Consider the following 17,582-nt stretch of genomic DNA (forward strand, 5'->3'; position numbering starts at 1 on the left):
TTATCTATTGAATTTCTGTGTTCTCCTCTACATCTTCTCATGTAAAGCTGCTTTGCAACAATTAACACTTGTGAAAAGCGCTATATAAATAAAATTGAATTGAATTGAATTGGTCAAACGTGACTTCACAGTAAAAAAACATGATGGTTGACCGGCATAAAGCAATGGCATTAATACTGTGAACTGCTTTTTACATCTGATGTTTATTTCACTTTATTACACGGCTCTCTGGAATGCTTGATTCTGATTGGTCAGTTGAGACATTTGCAGGTTCGTTCTTTTCAAATAATAACCGCTCCAAAATAATAACGCATAATCCGGACTACTTGTACGAGTAAAATCGCTCCGCGCCAATAAAGATCAATAAAGATTACGGTCTGTTTGGCGCCATCTTGTGACAAACACTGGACAACCACGACAAGACACAGACAGCTTACTGAGACTGAACTTGACAAAATAGAGCATGACAGCTACGAAGCCAACACACACAAAAATACAGAATGGGGATTAAAACTTCTCAAAGACTGGCTAAAAGAGAAAAAAATGGAGACAGACAAGTATGAAGCAGAGGATCTTAATAAGGAATTACGATCATTTTATGCATCGATGCAAAGTTTCGCGGAAGGATAAAAATGTTAATTTAAAACAAATATGCCAATAAAACGTTTCAAATTCATATTCATGTCCAGTTTTTTTTTCTTATGTGGCAAGTAGCCGTGTAATAAGCGGGATAATGTAGAGGCAGCCGGTAGTTATTGGGAAATAAGCCCATTCAGTGTGATACAAGACCCTCCGCTTCGCGTCGGGTCCTGATCACACTGTCGGGGCTTATTTCCCAATAACTACCGGCTGCCTCTACATTATCCCTTACTTGGACTGTGCCTTCTGCACCATAACTGCGGTATTATCAACTTGCTTTCTGATTGGGTATCATTTTGTTTCATGTAACAATCTACAGTGTGGGTGTGCGTTTGTTCGCAAGGTTTCCCCCACACAACAGGATTTCTGATCGTGAATTTTCAATATGCTGAATATTTCTGATTTGGAATCGGAGCGCCTCCGACGTGCTTCCGAGCAGATTTGGGCGCTCTTAACACTCCGCCCACCACAGGAAAATCAGATAAGATAATCTGTTCAACCATGAAAACGACAGGCACCCGGGATTGTCGTAAGGGGGAAAATCTGCCCAAATTGAGCCAGATTATCTTGTGGTGTGTACCGTGCTTTAGTTATAAACATAAGGAGAAATTTTAACTAGACATCTCTTTCATCTCTTTCCTTGTGTGTGCACGAGTAGTGCATGGAAATCTCTTTTGCATCTTCTTTGCTTGAATATTTAAATTGGCAAGGCCTTAAAACATGTGCAAATACAATAATAAATTCCTATTTAAAAGAACTCTTCATTATCTTTACAGAGGACATTTTTGTGAAGTAAAATAATTTTTCCTGCCCTAATGTTGTTAAGAAGTGACTAACCACAAGGGCTCTAGAGAAAGTAGAGAAAGTGTGTCAGAGAGAAAGAACTCTAGTGTGAAGGAGTGCATGGGGAGGGAGATTGAAAATTGAAAGCAGCTGATGTCCAACACGCTCCTCCAACAGAAAAAAAGCAGCAAAAAAACAGAGCATGGAAAACAGTAGCACACTCTTATTTGTCCCAGTGCTTCGGCCACTGCCAGTGTTCTTCCATTGATAGTTTTCCATTGCTTGTTACAAAACAGTAGCCAGAGAATTGGGATGTTCATTGTTAAAATGGTAGAATGGACTTGAGGATTAAAGACTTGTTTGTAGTCGTGTTAAAAATTGGAATTGGAGATGCAGAAGCTGCTATAGAGAGGTAAGGCCTGCATTAGTTGGTTTGATTTAAAGGTGTGGAGTTTCTCCTTTTGGGAGTCATTAAAAGTTTAGAGAATAACTCTGCACATGTGAGTTTTATGAACTTCAGGTGTGTATGTTCCCGTGTGTGTGTGTGCTCCAGATGTTAACCATGACTAAACATCTAAAATGTTCAATTTTATGAGCTGATTTGCCACATGCCCTGACCTAATTTACATTTGATAGCATGTTAAATGTGCAATCACACTTTGGAATGTCGTCAGACTGTCCTGATTACTTTAAGGGGATGGTGTGTGGAGACTGTGGGCGAGTCCCTCTGCTTTCGTTTAACCGCGAGTGGGGAAAAATGACAGGTTTATATTAACGCGCACTAATATTAGGTTATAGTCCGCTGCTTGAGTTGTAAGTAAACATGTTGCACAACATTTTGTACAGGTATATGTATATTCTCTTAAATTTTAGAACAATCGCTAAAATAATCTTGCACAACTTTCACACGCTCTCAAAATGAAACAAAGATAAAAGAGGTCGAGAGCAGCTGCTTCAGTTTAATTTAAGCTTAAAGATTGCACTGAACACTGCTGGTTTGCGCTCTTTTATGGCTGCTCAAACACATTCGATTGCATGCACGTCTACACCACAAAAGCAATCCGGTCAAATGCATTTTCGACTACCTCTGAATGTGCCCGAGAGTGGACGAGCTCAAAACATTTTACACCCTGTATTATTTAGTGTGGTTCACTTGTGACGCAATTTATGGCTGTGATGGTGGCAATATTTTACCATCGCAGTGGTAATGCACCAATTCACCGTGGTTGTGCAGTGGTTATAGTGTGTGTGTGTGTATGTGCACGCGCGCATGTAGGCTTTTATATAATGCATACATACGACAGACGCTCTGGAGCGCCCACACGCTTTGAAAGAGGGAAAGCGGAGAAGTCATGTTTTCCATGTGGTTTTAGACGCGAAATGTGAAGCAAATAAGCATATGTGCTTGGCCATTTTGGTGGGTGCTTGAGCCCAGCCCCGGAGCACCAACGGGATTGGCGCCTATGTGCGTGCTCTAGCACTTCCATCCGTAAAACAACACTCCGTTCTAGTGAGAGATCTTTTTGGGGTTATGTTTCCAGCCGTGCTGAAAACGCGTTCTTATGGTGTACTGGTAGTGCAGATTGGTACTTTCTCGCAACCTTGAGTGACCAAGAGAGCATATCTTGCCTCATTTTTCCGCCCCCATGCTGCGGGTCATCACTGATATCAGTTGCCTCTCCTTGCAAATAGCTCACTAACTCTGTCTGCTAGCGTTTACACGAATTTGAAGACATTTTGCTGTGCGAGATTGTAATTTATATACCACTTCACCACCGCGGTTGTGCGGTGGTTATGACAACTGTCACAGCCCTAACCCGATTGACTAAATCTTAATACCAGGACTAAACAGCCTCAATAGCACTGTGTGTGAATAATGAGTCAACAGTGCCCCATAGAGAAGTGTTTGATGTTCATTGGTCTGCTCTCTCTGTGTTTCTGTAGAAGCTGGGCAGTAGCATGCAGTGTGAGGAGGGCACTGAGTGGCTGCTGGAGCTGCTAATGGAAGTGCAGTTGCAGCAGTACTTCCTGCGCATCCGTGATGAGCTCAACGTAACACGCCTTTCACACTTTGACTATGTGAAGAATGAAGACCTGGAGAAGATCGGTATGGGCCGACCAGGTAAGTCCAATTGGTGATTCATTACAACAATAAACTCATGTCCATAAGGCACTTAGCAAAATATTGAAAGACACGTCTGACCTTTGCCGCTACAAATTGCTTTCAATGTAAATGCCCCAATAATACTGTGGCAGGTTTGTTATGCTTCATTTACAGTACATTTGCATGGCCGTTTCTTTACTGACTTGGTACCGAATTACTGCTACTTTACTTTACCAGTGTCAATACTTTAATCAAACATAGTTGCAATGTCAGTAATGGTGTGAATAACAGTGAAGGTTTTGATAAACTCAATTGTCAAGTGAGAACTTCTCAAGGAACACCTGTTACATTTCCATTCCTCGCATATTGAAGAGGACACAGTGAATGTGGACTGATGTACCTCTTGTGCCATAATGCGGAGGGCTTTATTTTACTGATGAAGGCAGCACAAGCTTTGAGTGTCTGCCAATTCCTAATCACCGCGTCTGTCCACACTCAGTACTCAGTACAGCCTTTGTGTGAGGGTAAAAGTGTAAACTCAGCTAATGTAATTTCCCTTAAGCTGGCCTGATCACTGCTCGTTTTAAGGATATCACACGCCTCCCATGTACTCTCGCTTTTCTCTCTTTTTGGATATTTGCTGTTGTTCCATTGTACCCTTTTTAGTACACTTGACACTGGTTTTACAAACTGAGGGAACTGAAATAATTTACAGTATGTCACAGGAAACACTTATGGTTGAACTTCTATTGAATCTTTGTTCATTCTCCTGCTTTTTCTCGGGCAGGGCAAAGACGCCTGTGGGAGGCGGTGAAGAGAAGAAAAACCATGTGTAAGCGCAAGTCTTGGATGAGTAAGGTATGTCAACAGTCTTCCTCACACACAATTACAGATTAATGAGGCTTCAGGTCCAGGGTCAGGTCTCGCACACAGTCAGGCAGTTATACACAGTTCATTTCAGCTGGACAAGAGCTTTGCTTCATTCAATAGAGGTCTCACATGTACCCTTAAGCACTTTAGAGTCTCTTATTGAACCTGAAAGGAATAAATCAAGAACTAACATTTTAAATCACTTGACCGTGGCAATTTCAGCAGCCTTTTGTCATTTGCACAACATACATGATCGTTTCTTTTGAGCTGAGGTCACAGTCATTACTGTTCACACACAGAGTCTAACAGTATGTGGTTGAGGTTTATACAACAAGCATCATCAAGTAGTGACAAGAAATGTGTGTATATATTTATATAGTTTAGATGCAAATGCCACCTTCGTCAAAAATTAAATAATGATTGTAACCATATGCTCTCAACACATACTTTCGTCAAATACTTCTGTGTCAAATCTGCTTAATTCTCCCCTTAGGCCATTAAGAAATACCAGGCAGAATCCATAAAAAAGCTAATTAACAAGAAATGATGCCCACTTAGTGGGTTTTGCATCTGAACTCTTCATATGTTCTTATATCTTTCTACGGCACTGCATTTCAGTTGCCTTTTCCTCTGTGTTTACCTTCTAATTTTCTCTCATTCTTGGACACAAACTCAGATTTTCTGTATGTGCCATGTTGACAGTTTCTGTGCTGATTTGGTTTGGCCACTGAGCATTAAATGAGGAAGAGTCTGCTCAGAACTGCCACTTAGCATTAACCACTTCAATACACCACCAAATGCAAGCAGGAACTTCAGGAAGAGCCGCAAATTGGCCTCAATCACAAGCAATAAATCTGCACAATGTCAGCCGTTCTCTGGGGTTTGTGTGCGAGTGAGTTTGCGGATAGATTCATAATGTATGGGAAATGAACTAAGTGGTTGGTGCTGTAAGCCCAGTTAGCAGCACTTCAGAAAAAAGTTCCTTCAGTGCCTTTTTGTAGTTTTTAAATGTTTTGGTAAATATATGTAGTTAACATTACTATATTTAATATAAGCTCATGATTCTTTTTTGTCCTTCTATGTGTTTATAATGAATAATTATGAGAATTAACTTCTTTTAGTTTAATTTACTAATTGCTTTAAGCATTTAAAATCTACTTTGTGGCGGCTACTGTAGCTTCTCTATGTGTTTCAAAAGGGAGGGGTGAGCAGTGGACTAAGCCGTGGGTTGCAATTCGCAACCTCACCACTAGATCCCGCTAAAATTTACACACTGCACCTTTAAGCTTGTTCAGCTTCCCAAATAACTCTGCATTTAAGGGAACAATAAATTTAGTTTATTTATCCCGGGTAGAAGCGGAGTTGTCAAACACAATCATTCAAAATATTCTCTATTATCATGAAAATACCTGAAACAATATGAAGAACAGCTATATAAATATAACTCTAGATATTTCCTGGAATAGTGTTTGTAATACTTCTTCTGTGGCACAAATGGAGTTTCTGCACTAAAGCGCCTCTGCCTTTTGAATGTGGCGGCATTTCACCGTAATTCATTCAAATTCATTCATTAAATTAAATTCATTAATTAATTTCCCCGATTAATTGTCACAACCCTAATATATATAATAAGACGTTTTAGAGCTGATTTCTGTAAGTTTTGTTTAGCAGCTTCTTATGCCCTGAAATAACATGCCATAAACAGACTTGAATAAATGTGCAACATATTTTTTCTGAGCTGTTTTTGTGAGGCTGGTTATGGAGTCTACTTTGTGTGAGAGTTGTTTTCCCAAGGTTGCATGTCTGGTTGGTACTGACCAAAGACCTCATAGCCAGATTCAGTTTTAAAGGGGACATTTCACGCTTTCAAGACTTTTTTAAAATGTCAAATAAAACTTTGGTGTCCCCAGAGTAAATATGTGAAGTTTTAGCTCAAAATATCATACAGATAATTTATTATAGCATGCTAAAATTGCCGCTTTGTAGGTGTGTCCTGTTAAATGCAAATGAGTTGATCTCTGCTCTAAATGGCAGTGCTGTGGTTGTATAGTGCAGATTAGGGGTGGTTTTATCCTCTTCTGACATCACAAGGGGAGCCAAATTGCAATGATCAATTTTTTCGCATGCTTTCAGCGAATGGTTTACCAAAACTAAGTTACTGGGTTGTTCTTTTACACATTCTCTAGGTTGATAGAAGCACCGGGGACCCATTTATAGATGGAACAAGTCAAATTTTCATGATATGTCCCCTTTAATGATATGTCCCCTTTGTACTGGCACAAATAATCATTTAGCTTTATTTATGTGGGTTCACCCTGCTCTGTTTTTAATATTTTAATGCCACTGCAATGTTGTTATTTTTGTATTTGTCCTGTTAAATCAGCCTGTATGCTTTGTGTATCAGTGGCTATTAATTTATAACATTGTGTGTACGTAAAGCCATGGCTAGAATTAGAGAAACCACAAAATGATTCAGTCCCTTTCCACATCATTTCATCTCCTTTTCCCACCTATATTTACTGTAAAGATGATAGACTCTGTGTGTGTGTGTGTGTGTGTGTGTGTGTGTGTGTGTGTGTGTGTGTAATTTACAGTCTGTTTGAGTGAAAGTGTTTTTTTGGGAGTGAAATGCAGGGTCAAGGGGAATGATTGGTGCTGTCTAAAACATCCGTGCACGGGACACATTTCTCTTTTTGTGGGATGAGAGTACGGCTTGAACTTTGGCACAAGTAACTTTACATTTAATGTTAACTTGAACACTGATACAGTACATCTGTCTAAAGGTACATAAATTACAAAATGCATACAGACTGATGTGGATATTTAAGTATGTGTAGCCTCTCTGATTTATTTCTATCAAAGGTGTGTTAAAAATGCAACAAACGTGGCTAAACACACGTGAACAGAACACATTGATTTTCTCCTCTGAGTAAGCAGTGTGGAGCTTTTAGTTTGCAGCTTTCATCTGGCCCTACAGGAAGTGGCCAGTGGGGATGAGAGCTTTCTAAAATTACACCTGTTTGTTTCCGTTCCTGGCACAGGGAGCAGACCAAGTAATCTGCCTTCTCACTCCACTGTGTGTGTGTGTGTGTGTGTGATCATGAGCGTGCATTCAGCTATGTTGACACTTATCCTCAGGAAGTGTTTCAACTACAGTGCACTGTATTGCTTTTTTGCCGTGCAGGGAGGGGTATGTGATTTTTGTATTTGTATTAGTGTATGTAAAAGAGTTCATGTAGTGTTATTCGTGCATGCGTCTGGATTTCGTAGAGGCATTTGTCAGTGTGTTATGTATGTTTGCTATGTGTATGGTTATCAGACGATAGTCTGGGGTTCAAGGCTCTGACTGGATCATCTGCATTCACACTTGCCCCTGTTCAGTTTTGCTATTTTCAGTCTGTCAATCAAATCCGAGGTCTCAAGGCTATAGACTTTGCATTCTGCCCTCCTTTATTTCTGTTTCGTTTTTCATATTTGCTTTTTTATCTTTTGAATAGCTGTTTTTGTCAAGACATCTCCTGCGCTCCGTGTTAAATATTACAGTTGGGTCGCCCCTCACTCCTTCACCTTCCTATCCTCTTTGTCTCTAAATTTGCTGCCTCTGGCTTCCCTCAGCCCACACTTTGGTTCTGATAGCTCCCCTCTCTTCAGCCGACCCCCAGGTTCCTCATACAAAGTGCCTCAAGAGCCGATAAGCAATTGAAAAGAGCGGTGCTATCTAGAATTGACTTCTCCATTTCCTTGGTGTATTATTTGCTCATTTGTAAAAAAAAATGCTAACCTTCTCCGGGGAAAACTAATTTCCTAGCGGCATTAGACCAAGATGCATTTAAACAAGCTCAAACTTTGAACAGATGAACTTTATTTTATTGATTTAAAAATTTTTTGGCCATTTTTGCCTTTATATGACAGTTTTTAATGAGAGGACTGGAAAGTACTGGGATCAAAGAGGGGTATGGGATTGGCAAATGTCCACGAGCCGAGAATCGAACTCTGGTCGCCGAAAGTTTGACAGCACTACATGTTGGAGCGCTGCCCACTACACGATTGGCTCCAAAAAATTTACATTGGATTTATTTAAAAGTATTAAACTGCACCTGTTAAGATGACTTGCAGTACCTGGATGAGGCTGTGTTATTAGTTTTAGGTAATTGTTATCTGGGAATAACAAACCCCAATCTGAATCAAGCATTCCAGAGCAGGTGTAAAAAATATAGACAAATATGAGTTTCATGGTACATGTGAGTTGCCAAAAATGTATATAATACCTCTGGATCTTCACTTGCATATTTTTGTTTCTTAGGTGTTCAGTGGCAAACGACCAGATGGAGACTTCAATCCCCAGCCGGCCACTACGTTCCGGAAACTCTCTTCCACGCCGCCTCCAATGGATAGCCAGCAACAGGCCCTCACCTGCCTGATCAGTGAAAAGGACCTGGCGCTCTTTGAGAAATTAGGGGACGGCTCCTTCGGCGTGGTTAAACGTGGAGAGTGGTTTACGCCAACTGGGAAAGTGGTGAGCGTAAATGAGACAATGTTTTGAAAATGTGTCCCCCTTGCTACTCCCCATAGATATATACACTAGATGTCGGCTTGGGGTCATAAGCATGCGTCAAAACCGCCGCCATCTTGAAACAGGGTTCTTGTCATAGGAAGTATCTAGGTAATGCTACCATCTCTGCCTGTACTTCGAATTCATGGACAAAGTAGATTTTCATAATAACAAAACTTTAATTTTTTTCTGGACTCAATGCTAAATACATGTCTGACTGTTGGAACGGAAAAAAGAAACTAGAAAATCGCATGCATAACGATTTAGGGTGATTTTATTTCCGTTACACCATTGCCTACAATGACGCTGATGCAGGGCTTCCCTGTTTCAAGATGGCGGCTCTATGTGACGCATTATTTCCAATTAACTGCCGTAGCCAAGGCGAGATCTAGTGTACGTATCTATGGCTACTCCCCCTAGATGTGCACACTTACACTAACCGATCCAAGCCTGGGCATGCTTTCGTCATTAGAATGCAATTGTTTTGAAGAAAACAGGAAGTAAAGCTCTCTCTTAACACTGGGGCTTGTGTTTTTCTACACATTACGGAGTGATCACACTACTCAAACGAACCAGACTTTGGGGGTCAAAAGCGCTCGGACGTCGCTTGATCTGGATAATGTGATAATTTTGCTGTTAATACATAAGGGATGTTTACATGAAAATTTCCAGTATATGAAGTCTTTGTTAATGACTGAACCACATGTTTGGCAAAAACATTGTTTGTTGATCGACACAAGATTGGCTTTCAGACACTTTGTATTTGCTGTCCCTCCTTTCCCTTGAACTGTTCCAAGGCTCCATGTGAACATCCTGTTTCAGACCTGATCTCTATGTGTCATTGTAGCAGCTGTGTTCTCCAGAGGAGGCTGGTGGGAGAGATAGGGCCTCTAATGACCTGATGAGGGGTCAGATGTCATGTGAACTGATCCGAAGGCTGTAGTGATAGTGTGTATTGCACACCAAAGGTTTTTTTTCCATATGGGACTTGAGTGAAAGCGTCCTAGGCCATCTGTGCTGATCAAACGCAGCTCCATTATACTGAACAGAGTCTTATCCAGTGATACATATAATGTACACAGTTGTTTAATTCCGCTATTTAAATTGACATTACTCACAGAGTAATGCAGAGAGTCTGGTCCTAATTTAAAGGAATAGTCTACTCATTTTCAATATTAAAATATGTTATTACCATAACTAAGAATTGTTGATACATCCCTCTATCATCTGTGTGCGTGCACGTAAGCGCTGGAGCGCGCTGCGACGCTTCGATAGCATTTAGCTTAGCCCCATTCATTCAATGCTACCATTTAGAGATAAAGTTAGAAGTGACCAAACACATCATCGTTTTTCCTATTTAAGACGAGTAGTTATACGAGCAAGTTTGGTGGTACAAAACAAAACGCAGCGCTTTTCTAAGCGGATTTAAAAGAGGAACTATATTTTATGGCGTAATAGCACTTTTGGGAGTACTTCAACTCGCCTGAAAAGTCCGCTCCCCTTCTCACTCTCATAATGGGAGAGGGAGGGTGTTACTGCGCCGAGTCGAAGTACTCCCAAAAGTGCTATTATGCCATAAAATATAGTTCCTCTTCCAAATCCGCCCAGAAAAGCGCCACGTCTCACCTTGTACCACCAAACCCGCCCGTACAACTACTCGTCTCAAGTAGGAAAAACGTTGATGTGTTTGGTCACTTCTAACTTTATCTCTAAATGGTACCATTGAATGAATGGGGCTAAGCTAAATGCTATCGAAGCGTCGCAGCGCGCTCCAGCGCTTACGTGCACGCACACAGATGATAGAGGGATGTATCAACAATTCTTAGTTAAGGTAATAACATATTTTAATATTGAAAATGAGTAGACTAAGCAATTTTATTATTGGTGGATGTAGTTGTTACATGATCCCCTTAAAATGTTAGCCTGACTTACAGGGAAAAGCATTATTGTGTAATTGTTCTGCCAGCAACAGTGTAAACACAGCTCTTCGAGTGGCTTAGTAGTATGTGTGTGGGATTGGGATGTGTACAGGCCAGGAGAAAGAAAGATCAACATGCAGTATTATAAATCAGTCCTCATTCCAGTCTGAAATGTTCTTTCAACGTGTCCTTTTCAGCTTAACGTGGCAGTGAAGTGTCTGAAGACGGACGTGCTCAACCAGCCAGATGCTCTAGACGACTTCATCTGTGAGGTCAATGCCATGCACTCTCTCGATCACCAGAACCTCATCCGTCTATACGGAGTCGTCCTTACACACCCTATGAAGATGGTGAGTGTGTGTTCTCGTATAAATCAAACTGGTGGCAAAGACAGGGTGCTAAAGTATCAAGGTCTTGAGAAGGGAGGGTGTGGGCTAAAATAAGGCCTGACATTTGCATGCTCTCTCAGACTCATTATTTGCTGACGCTGACTTCTGGAGTTATTTCTGATTGGCAGTGTTAATTGTCTCCTGTGGCAAAATGCTTCTCGTCAGGTTACTTTTCGATCATTACGAAATGAAACGTTATACTTACCCCTCCTTTCCCTCTGGTTTTCATCTCAGTTTGTTTTAATCGTTTTTAATCTTTATTTCTCTAAGGTGACTGAGCTTGCACCTCTAGGCTCCATGCTGGATCGTTTACGAAAGACCTTGGGCCATTTCCTCATTTCCACTCTGTGTCAGTACGCCATCCAGATTTCTAATGGGATGGGTTACCTAGAATCCAAACGCTTCATACACCGGGACCTTGCTGCCAGAAACATTCTGCTGGCCTCCAATGAGCTAGTCAAAATTGGAGACTTTGGGCTGATGAGGGCACTGCCTAAGAACGATGACCATTATGTCATGCAAGAGCATCGCAAAGTCCCTTTCGCCTGGTGAGCATCACAGTTCTGCAGCAACAAACAGAAGTCCGGAAAGTGTTATAGCTCATTTACATATAGTTGCTCATCTTTTTGCATTGTTATCAGTCATTGTTTCCTTGTTGATTTGCTTTGTCATTTTCAGCATGAACTGCTCAGGGGTGCGTTTCCCAAAAGCATCGTTAGCCAACTACTGTCGTAAGGTTCGTCGTAACTGATAAAAGTCAACGATTTGGTGTTTCCCGAAATCATAGTTTAAACGAACATTCGCAAGCTGCATCGCAAACTTGTGTGGTTCGCCTGTGGTTAGAAGCATGGTTCCTTGTTATTATAATATGTAAACTTCTCAGGGTTCCCACAGGTCCTTGAAAGTTTGTGAATCTGGGGAGAAAAATTCAAGGCCCTGGGAAGTTTTTGAAATTATACATACATAGAAAGTGCTTGAATCTATTTTATGCAAGTTTTCTTGAAAAATCCATATAATTCCCTGTGTAGTGTTGAAAAATATCATAAAATTTTAGACTTTTTAAGCACACGTGCTAAACTGTTCAATTTAAATGCTTAAATCTGCTGTATGTGAATTTTGATTCAAACCAAAATGCTTTTTTGCATAGTTGTGTTTGACACATGAAAACGTCTCCGGTTACATATGCGTCTCCCTTGCCATACTTCCTGCGTCCCTGTTACACTTATTTCAGATATTTCAAACATTTTATTTCAAATATTTCAGATAGCGATATACTTCCTGGCTCTCGCGTCACCCTGTCTTTGTCATTAAGCCTCACTATTGGTTGAATTTGATATACACATTCAGACGCACTTACCCCTGAAGGTGCCCCCGAAAGTGTCACCGCAGTGGCGCAGCGCGACTTCCCTGAAAAGGGAATTGTAACAATGTATCTTAAAAGGTAACCCGATGTAACCTTGCCCCCACTTGAAAAGTGTACCCACATTTAGTCCTTTAATTTGAGGGTATTGGACCTGGAAAGTCCTTAAAAGGTCCTTGAATTTGAAGTTAACTAAGGTGTGGAAACCCTGACTTATGCTTTTGAGCAAAATAAGCAAAAAAGTAGTGCATTCTATATCCATCACTCTAAATGTATACAAATTTTATTTTACGTCTTTAAGTTTGTAAACAGAATTAAAGAAATTTGAAAACTGTGCATGTGCGCATATCTACGAGCTTTAAGACCCTGGGGAATCCCTGTGACAAGTGATGTAAGAGGGAACTTGCACATTAATTAAATATCTTGAAATAAAATGACAAAGAACTAAATCACAGTAACTAAAAAACGTACATTGCATCGACAGACTGGTTTTCAGCAATTATCTGACGTTAAATCGATTAGAACAGATTAATTAGTACTCCACCTCTCGCGTGACATCAACTATATTGTTGAACGACCATGGTTCAAACGACCAATGTGCGACAAAGTTACTATGCTTTAGGGAAACTTGACTAGGTAGATAGTTTTTCTAACTATGCATCATACTATGGTGGTTCAGCAGGGAGTTACGTCTTTTTTTGAGAAACGCACCCCTGAAGAGTAAGAAAGTTGAAGAAATTTGTTTGCATGTGGTTTAAATCAATGTGTCAATGTTTTAGTTTTTTTTTTTGACTAGCTGGAGCTCAGGATTGCTTTTGTATGAGGCCATTGTTTTTAGTAATTGAACGCTGCATGATCCTCATCGATTAGGCCATTTATTCACAGGCATATTGTTTTACTTTCTAATACTTTTATTGGTTGTTTTTGTTGCATGCGATTTGCCTAGGTGTGCCCCTGAGAGTCTGAAGACACGCACGTTTTCTCATGCCACAGACACGTGGATGTTTGGTGTGACTTTGTGGGAGATGTTTACCTATGGTCAAGAGCCTTGGCTAGGCCTCAATGGTAGTCAGGTATAACCTCTTCCTACAGACTGAATTACAACTTTGAAAAGAACCTATCAGATCTGTTTCGGTTTAGTATTTGTGCAAACACTGTAATAACATCTGTTTGTGACAGATACTCCATAAAATTGATAAGGAGGGCGAACGGCTGCCTAAACCGGAGGACTGTCCTCAGGACATCTTTAATGTCATGATGCAGTGTTGGGCTCAGAAACCAGATGACAGGCCCACCTTTTTGGCACTAAGGGAATTCCTGATAGAGACAATGCCTACAGACATGAGGGCCCTACAAGACTTTGATGAGCCTGACAAGCTTCAAATCAATATGAATGATGTTATTACCATTATAGAGGGCAGGTGAGTCCTACAACAGATATGTTCTGGATTTAAACAACATGTTCATCTTTGTGAATGGCATTTAATCATTGTGAATTATTAGAACCAAAGAAAGTGATTAAATGTGTCAGATAATATGATGAGCCTTGAGATTCAGTATTTATAAGACATGTTCATTGTATGGCATTATTGATAAGAGTCTCTGGAATCAGACATTCAGAGCTTTTTTATTAGTATGTTCTCCATGTCTCCTACAGGGCAGAAAACTATTGGTGGAGAGGTCAAAACAAGCGCACCCTAAAGGTTGGTCAGTTTCCCAGGAACACTGTGACATCAGTAGCAGGTCTCTCTGCTCATGACATAAGCCGTCCATTAAAGAACAGCTTTATCCACACGGGCCATGGAGACACTAACCCGCACCGCTGCTGGGGCTTTCCTGACAAGATTGATGAGTGAGTCCCTTAGATTAAAGCCTGATTTATATGTCTTTGTCAACCTGCGCTGTAGCTACGCTACAACTCGAGCTGCAACAAAAAGTCACTGTCTTTTTACTGCCATCACTGCCTCTTCTTTGGCTTTTGGATTGATACTGTAGGTTATACCCATGGACACTGCCTACTTGTGGTTTGCATGTGTTACTGCACGTCGATGCAAACAACGATGTAGAAGTGTAACAAAAAAACGATGCTTAGCCAACCGTGTACAGGCTACGACGTAGGTCCAACACAGAAGTATAAATCAGCTTTTAGCCTCACACTGGACATCTTTATTTTTAAAACTACTGCCCTTGGCAGGCTTTTGTGTTAACTGAAATATTTGTCTGTAGTGCTCCGCAATTGTTTTAAGCTAGTCGAGTCGAAAGGCCGATATAAAAATATGACACAAGAAAGAAATAACAACTTAGCTCATACGCAGTGATGACACTGTTGATTTTGATTTGTGAACATTGAATAATGTATGTAGTCACTGTCCTAGCGAAACATGTTGATTCTCATAATGCTCTACTTCCATACAAATCTCGTTTTTAAATTAACTTTATTTAACTAATAAATTAATAGAATTTTAGAATATTACATGTTAATATTTATCAGATAAAAGCTCTAAATATACAAATAATACAGTAGATTGTAGCAGAATTAAAACATACGTGATTTTGTGAGGTTTTAGTGAGATCTTTGCTTTAAGTTCCAACATATAACAGGGTGTAAAAAATGGTATAGCAGTTATATAAAGATCACATAAACTGGTTACACTGAACAACAGTAAACAATACTTCTACAACATTTATTAATCTTTGTTCATGTTAATTGCAGCATTTACTAATACATTTATAAAATCAAGCCTTGTAACTGATAACATTAATTAATGGACCATGAACAAACATAAATGGCTCTACTGAAATGACATTATTTGTTTATTATTATAACAATAATGATTTATTTATTTGTATAACAAGAATGATTAAATGCTGAACAACTGTACTGTTCATTGTTTGTTCATGTTAGTTAATTAATTTACTAATACAACCTTATTGTAAAGTGTTACCCATAAACTTTTGGATAACAGATGTCTTTGTTAGGGTACATATTGTCCGCCATGCTTATTCTGAAGTCTCGCTGGATTTGGCGCAATTTCCTATGTTCACAGTCGAGACTGGTTGAAAATCTGTGTGGTGTGCTGTCTTTGACACATCATGGCACCCCACACACTATAAGAGCAAAACGGTTAAATCTAGGATTTTTTTATCCTCATGTTGGTGATCCATCGCATTTTGAAAATCTTATAAGATGTAAAAAAATATTTTGGTGAGTACCCAAAAAGTGTCACATTCAAGTCCTTGCACATAATTCCAGAAAATAAATTTAGCTTTTTTCCCTTCATTGGCACAAGAGGGCAGTATAACACTGTTCACCTTCTTCCATTCTTAATATGACATCTGTAAGTCAAGACACATTTATTTGTATAGAGCTGTTTTACAATGCTTCATTGCTTCAAGCCAGCTAAACAGGAAAGAGAAAAACACAGAAAATGGGAAATTATTAAATATAAATAGTAAACTGGAATAAGAATATATAGTATTATTGCAAAGTGTATCCTCATAAATAGATTATAATCTAATAACATGGTATTTTCTTTTTATTGACTATCAAACATGTAGCCAATTAATATGATATGAATTAAACATATTTATCTAGACATGTTTTCCATAGTACATGGAGTGGCTCTTGAGGATAAAATGTATAAGAGCAGGAGATTGACATTACATATACGAAATTTGCAATAATGTCTGTAGCAAATTCCCAGCACCACACATTTAAACAAATTAAAGGCATGCCAACAGGGCAACGGTGGCAAGGAACCAAAACCTTGTAAGAAACCAGGCTTAGCCGGAAAGGCCAGTTCTCCTATGGCACGCTACAGTTGCACCCTGTATCTTTTGTAAAAATGGAAGCTGCAATGCCATAACTGTGATTTTAGTGAATATAACTTATAAAATTATTTTTACTACTTCAGTTATACAATGTAATCAGCTTTTCCAATAGCAGAGCTTTTACAGAGTAATCTGAGATCCAGTATGTGGTATCCTCCTTATATTTACAATGCTTCTGTCGTTCTGTTTCTTTTGCAGTCTTTATCTTGGCAACCCTATGGATCCTCCAGATGTGCTGGGACTGGATCTAAACTCTGCCAGACCAACTCAACTTACTGGACGTGCTAAAAGTGAGTAAATGCATCTTAATCTGACAAATCCAAGATATCACATAATTAAAAGATTTAAAGAAGAGTTGTGGAAACTGATATGGACTTTATAAAAATTACATTATAATGTTTAGGGATGGGCACGAGTAATCAATTGCTCAAGTACTCTAACGTGACATCGACAATTGATCACGAAAACGATGACCATGTGGGTTTATTTTTATTTTTGTATTTTTTTTTTGTGGTTAAAGCAGCATTTGGATGTGTTTAGCGTTACAAGCGCCTGTGGTAGTAAAGACCACAGGTCTGTTTACGTGTGTGGCGTCGTGTTTGACGTCGACATAAGCTGCTCAGACCGGCGTATGACATCGCTACCATGCATGATTCAAAAGCTTCCTACGTGCACTGGCGGCATCCGTGTAACGCTGTGAAGCCGAACACACATCACTGAGGCACTATGGTTTTAAAAGGATGCAGTAATTATCTGATTTACTTGTAAGACGAAAATACAGTCAGTCAAGTTCCCTCATATCATCTCATATTTAAACATCAAATTTTAAAGCGCGCAGTTATGGTGCACATACACAACGGGAGTAAACTTTCTGTCCAGAACATAATTTGATTTAAGTCTTGCATTTTGTGCAGATGCACGCTGTATAATACATTTATGTTGTATCAAGGCTTAATATTATGTAGAGTGTGTCATATAGAAAGCACTTAAATTTGTGTTTGTTAACCCTTTAGTTTCACTTCTTCAGGCAGCTATTTCTGTTAGAGGTTTTTGTTAAAAAAAAATGAATTGATCAATAATCTAGCATGCGTTAATTTTGATGAAACTATAACAGAAAAATTAAGTTTTATGAGTT

The 17,582-nt window shown here is 39.5% G+C and overlaps 1 protein-coding gene across 5 annotated transcripts in view; it reads left to right on the top strand.

Annotated features, from left to right (window-relative positions):
- The window catches only part of tnk2b (tyrosine kinase, non-receptor, 2b), a 76,534-nt gene that overhangs the window by 45,557 nt on the left and 13,395 nt on the right, over positions 1 to 17,582 (top strand). For all 5 annotated transcript variants that reach the window (XM_073853901.1, XM_073853906.1, XM_055202742.2 and 2 more), the window contains 9 exons: positions 3,367 to 3,544; positions 4,314 to 4,384; positions 8,700 to 8,912; positions 11,065 to 11,217; positions 11,527 to 11,804; positions 13,563 to 13,689; positions 13,796 to 14,037; positions 14,274 to 14,468; positions 16,646 to 16,737. In XM_073853901.1, coding sequence (XP_073710002.1) covers positions 3,382 to 3,544; positions 4,314 to 4,384; positions 8,700 to 8,912; positions 11,065 to 11,217; positions 11,527 to 11,804; positions 13,563 to 13,689; positions 13,796 to 14,037; positions 14,274 to 14,468; positions 16,646 to 16,737 — 1,534 coding nt within the window. In that variant the 5' untranslated portion in view covers positions 3,367 to 3,381. The remainder of the gene's footprint in view (positions 1 to 3,366; positions 3,545 to 4,313; positions 4,385 to 8,699; positions 8,913 to 11,064; positions 11,218 to 11,526; positions 11,805 to 13,562; positions 13,690 to 13,795; positions 14,038 to 14,273; positions 14,469 to 16,645; positions 16,738 to 17,582) is intronic.

Source organism: Misgurnus anguillicaudatus, chromosome 2, assembly GCF_027580225.2.
Source record: "Misgurnus anguillicaudatus chromosome 2, ASM2758022v2, whole genome shotgun sequence".
In the NCBI taxonomy this organism is placed as follows: Eukaryota; Metazoa; Chordata; class Actinopteri; order Cypriniformes; family Cobitidae; genus Misgurnus; species Misgurnus anguillicaudatus.